Below are 4,984 nucleotides of genomic sequence, written 5' to 3'. Positions count from 1 at the left end.
CAATCAGTCACACAACCCACACAGCCCTGAACCGAGTTCTTTCAGCGCCAACTTGAGCAAGTGGCATGAAACAGTTGAATGAGCTGGAGAGAGAGAGAGAGAAAGAGGGAGAGAGAAAAAGAGAGAGAAAGACGGAGAGCGATGCTGTCCATTCCGAATATTTTAACCAAGGGTTGGCTAACACATTGGAAACCTCTGGGTGAAGGATCTTTCCACACACACACAAAAAGAAATAAAAACCTAGACTTTTTTTTTTTTTTAAAACTGGCCCGTCGATGGAATGATCTTCCACCTCTTTCAGACAAAGAAACCCAACAATTGCCTAAAACTATAAAGAACACAGATTGGTCTGTCTGTTTTCTGCTCACTAGATGATCTGTCCGTTTAAGGCCTTCTTCCTCCGTTTCCTCTTTATTATTCCTTTTCCAGAGCGTCTGAGCAGGAGATGAATCTGAATATGATCACACCAACACTGTCTCTCTTTTTATTTTTATTATTATTATTATTTTTTTTGTTCATTCGTTTGTCCGTTTGTTCGTTGAACTGTTTTCTCTTTAATTTAACCAAGACCTGACTAAAACGGGAATGTTCAGCCCAGCGTGTTCGTTCTCGTCGCGGTTTCTCGGGGTATCACAAAGGTTCCCGCCGGCCTTCACAAAACCTGGAACTTCCACGACGACGTCTGGTCCTTATAATCCAAGCAGTCAGCATTGAAGTTTAACTTCCAGGAGGCGGTTTGGTCTTTATAATCCAAGCAATCGGTGGTTGAGTTAAAGCCCAAACTCGAGGCTCCATAGCCCTGGGTGGAGAGGGAGGCTGGAGACTGGTTGAGGTGGCTGGTAACGGCATTGGCACCCATGGGACTCAGGGTGGCCCCCGGTCCAGGGAGCTGGTGGTGCATAGGGGTCAAATAAGATCCACAGTCCATCCCTCCAAAATAGGAGGTCGAGCCAGCGTATCCTTGGCTGTAACCTGATGCCTGGGTGTAGGTCATGGGATAGGATCTCTGCATGCAGGAGGAAGAGGTGGACAGGGGGTCTGAGAGCGGGGAGATGGACGCTGGGCTCCAGATGGACACGGGGGCACTGCTGCTGGAAATGGTGGGGACCGAGGTGCTGGAGGGGGGAGTGAACTGCCCGCTGGTCCCGCTCTCCGAACTTACTTCCCGGGCTGGCGAGTTCTTCTTTTTGGCCGGCCTCACTTTATTCTGGCCCCCGTTCTGCTGCTGTTGCTGCTGCTGGCGGCATTTGGCTCGACGGTTTTTAAACCACACCTTGAGACCCAAAGAGAGGGAGGGAGAGGGAGAAGCCTTGTATTAGGGACACGGCACGAACCCAAGGGGGCAAGAGCTGGCCGAGGGGGGACCTTGGAGGGGAGCAAAAGCTCTCCCCAGCGTGCGGAGGTTTGCAGGCTACTGCAGAGAAAGGCTCCGTGGCTCCCCCTCCCTGAGATCATTAGCAGTAATAACAAGTGGAAATGGGCAAATCAAACTGCTTAATAAGGTCACTTTTGGGGGAAGGGGGGGAAATCACTCCCTATTTGCTGTTTGCCAGCCGGGGACCCCCAGGAATCACCATTTAAGGCCTATTGAAGTCAAGCCCTTAATTAGAAACAATAGAGCATCATAAAGGGAGGAAACAATTAGGGAAACAGAGGTGGTGGTTGGGGGGGGGGGTTAAAGATGTCTCATTTACTCTCTAAATAGGGTTTCTGCTCTTCACCCCCCCAGCTGGGGTCGGCCCCCCCAGTCCCTCTCAAGCTCCGTGGGCTGGGATCGGGGGCTGCCTGTGAGCAGGAAGGGATCCTTGCTCCCATGCCTGCGGTGGGGGAGCTTTTGCAGGGGAAAGTTAGGGTTTAGTGAGTGCGAAAGCCTGTGGTTGAGTAAGGGGGGGGGGGGAGTCCAGGTCCCCACCTGCTAGGTGGGGCACGGCCGCACGCGTATCGGGTGACCAGGGCCTTGGGAAACCTCGTACGGGGAGAGCCAAGGGCTTTGGAGCTGCCCTGCCCTGGCTGCAGGTGCTCGTTGTAGAAGTGTCCCCGGGATCTGTGACGGGGGAGCGCAGGTTCCCAAGAACCCAGTGAAACCCTCCCTGGATGGACGCCTGCAGGATGCTCCTGGAGGAGACACGGCCCAGCTTCAGGAGAAGCTCCCCCTCCTGCAAGACCGCCTTTCTCTCTAATCAAAGTCCCTTTGGAGAGAGAGGAAGCCCCAGTGTGAACTGGCATGAAATGGGATCCCCGTCTGGCCCAGCTCCAAGGATGTGGGATCCCTCGGTGGGATCCCCAGGGAAGGGAGAGCCTTCACTGCCTCTCCGGCGGCCCCAAACTCCTGCAAGACAGTCTGGGAAGGGCCAGGATCTGGCCCCTGGGCCAAGGCCTGTTGCAGGGCCTGGGGATGCTGGGGACACCTCCCTGAGGTGCAGAGACCGAGGGTGCCGGGAAGGGTTCAGGAGCTCAGGAGCTGGGATCCAGGTGCTTTGGAGACCTCCGCAACATACACACGTCCCTTTCCCGGAGAGGAAGGGGAGGGCAGACTCAAGCCAAGGACGGGCAGATTTCTACTGTCGCCCCTGCAACCTCTCTGCCGTCCCTCACCCGTCTACCAGCCTCCCTGGCCCCATAGGGAAGAAACTCTGGGCTTTTTATCCCTCCAGGGCTGGCCTCATCCGCTAAATCGGCATCACCACCTGCCCGCTCAGCGGCGGAGCGGCCGAGGCCTCTGCGCACCGGGACGGAGGTGGCCAGGAGGCAGGGACGTCCGAGGCGAGGACATCCTGATTCCTACCTGCACTCTGGACTCGGGCAGGTTGATTTTCAGCGCCACCTCCTCCCGCATGAAGATGTCGGGGTAGCGGGTCTTGGCAAAAAGCGCCTCCAGCACGTCGAGCTGCGCCCGGGTGAAGGTGGTACGCTCCCGCCGCTGCTTCCGAGGGGTGGCTGCGAAGAGGAGCCGGCGGCCCCGGCTGTCATTCGGGTGCCCCTGGGCCTGGCGGACAGCTTGCCCTCCCTCCAGCCCGCTCCCCCAGGCCTTTCCGCAGGGGGGCAGGTGGCTCCTAGGGTGACCTGCCCCCCATAGGGGAAGGAGCTCTCTAGGGCCTTCCCCACCCCGCATCCAGGTCCTCGGTTGCCTCCTTGCAGCCGTGCCACCTCAGATGCACCTTCCCCATCTTTCCTCCGTGACCTGGATCAGCAACATCCACGTCCAGCATGAAGCCGCCCCCTGTTTTCAACCCTCTTCCTGGCTAAAGAGTTCAGGGAGGGCGGAAAAGGGACCCTTGTCCTCAGCAGCCATCAGCCCCGGGGTTGTGGTCCCTGGGCATGTTGTGCCCCCCACTTCCAGAGGCCTGACCTCTTGCCCTGCTCGGGACATCCGTGGGGCCAGAAGAGAAAGGAGGAATTGGTGGTGGGGAAAGCAAGGAGAAAAACGTGGCTTACCGGGATAGCCGACGGAGGGATGCAACAAATCCATGCCTGAGGTTGTGAGACTCAGGCCGTTCACTGCATAAGGTGGTTGCTTAAGATAAGACATCATGCTAAAGTAGTGGTGGGGAGGAGGAGAGCGGGCCGAAAATGCGGGCGAGGGGGGCCCTGCCTGGCCGGGCGGCGAGGCGGCGGCGGTGCCGTCGGGGCCGGGGCTGCCGTCGGGGCCGGGGGTCCGCCGGGCGCCTGCGGGCGAGAGCGGGGTGGGGAGGGGGGGGGGGTTAGACGGGCTGTCGCTTGTCGCCGCTCGCCTGGCTCGAGTCCGCAGCTCCCCCGGCCAGTCCTTCAGCTCTTAAAAAGCCGGCCCGGCAGCCGGCTTTGGGAGCCAGGGAGAGACTGACTAGATAAACGGCATCTCTCCCAAAAAAGGCAAGGAGGAGAAGGGCAGCGGGGGGGTTGTAACATCCCATCCAGTAATTGCAGCCCGCTCTGCAGCCGAACAAAACCCCCCCATGCCTTCAACTGCTCGCATTGTATCGCTACCCCGGGCATTTGCATAGGATTCCCGGCCGGGCACTAGCTAATTGTCTCAAGCAAAACTTGATTGGGGCCATTCGCAGACACAAAGAACCCCTCGGCTAAATAAATAATGCAGATAACAAAGCCCAAGGGTGAGAAACAAAGAAACAATTCAAGAAACCTATCTCTCCCCTAGTCTCTTGCAAGGACTTTAATTATCCCAGGTTTGGGCAACATTCAAACCTCCTCTCCCCCCCCTCCCCTTTTTCCCCCCGACGTTGCTGCATTTCAGAGCTCAAATGCCCGCTCGGGAAGAGCCAAACTTTTCTGCTCTACCGCGATCATTCCACGTCTGCAGTAATTTCCACCGGCCATTTGCACCTAATTAGTACTGCGGGTAATTAGATTTGGAGGCAAGTAACAGATTTATTAGGCTTTCAAGAAACTCTTGATTACGCAGCTAAAGCTAAACAAACACCTCGCTGAGCGGCCCGGCTCCCCCCGCGGCCCGGCCGGGACGCCGGGTCCCCCCGCTCGGCGCCGGGGGCTCCGGCCGGGGGGGAGGCGGTGGGTCGGGCCCCACATACCCCCCCCCCCCAAACAAGGGCTCCTCCAAAGCATGGCGGACAAAGGGCCAGGGGCCAGCTCGTGGCTCTTCCAAGGGTTAAATTGTTTCCTTTCCCCTGGCAAATCATTTACTTGTTTCCCCTTTTTTCTTTTTTATTTTTTTCTTTCCCCCAAATCTCGCTCCGTTGGCAGCGACCGTCGGAAAAAAAACCAAACCACAACAAAACAAAACGAGTAGCGGGAAAAGTTGCTCCCGCGCACACCCCGTTTCGGCCAGCAAGCCCGCGGGCGGTGGGAGCCGCCGTCCCCGGCAGCGCGGAGGGCTGCGCGCAGGCGGAGGGGCCCTGCGCGTCCCCCCGGCCCGCCGCCCTCCGCCTTTCCCACCGCCGGCGTTTTTAAACGCGTTGCAAAAGTTTCCCTCCTGCCCCGCGGGGAAGCGCTTCGGCAGGCTCCGCTTTGCGAAACGCCGGCGTTAACT

General features: G+C 58.0%; 1 protein-coding gene across 1 annotated transcript; it reads right to left on the bottom strand.

Moving 5' to 3' along the window:
• Positions 1 to 652: 652 nt before the first annotated feature.
• On the bottom strand, positions 653 to 3,532 carry OTX2 (orthodenticle homeobox 2). The gene is made up of 3 exons (XM_009670657.2): positions 3,436 to 3,532; positions 2,786 to 2,937; positions 653 to 1,273 (listed from the first exon to the last, which is right to left on the bottom strand). The coding sequence occupies exons 1-3, from the start codon at positions 3,530 to 3,532 to the stop codon at positions 653 to 655; spliced, it is 870 nt and encodes a 289-aa protein (XP_009668952.1).
• Between the last annotated feature and the right edge of the window lie 1,452 nt (positions 3,533 to 4,984).

The sequence above is a fragment of the Struthio camelus genome, chromosome 5 (genome assembly GCF_040807025.1).
Source record: "Struthio camelus isolate bStrCam1 chromosome 5, bStrCam1.hap1, whole genome shotgun sequence".
Classification (NCBI taxonomy): Eukaryota; Metazoa; Chordata; class Aves; order Struthioniformes; family Struthionidae; genus Struthio; species Struthio camelus.
Note: the sequence above shows the minus strand (reverse complement) of the source record. Positions and strands in the feature narration are given on the sequence as shown.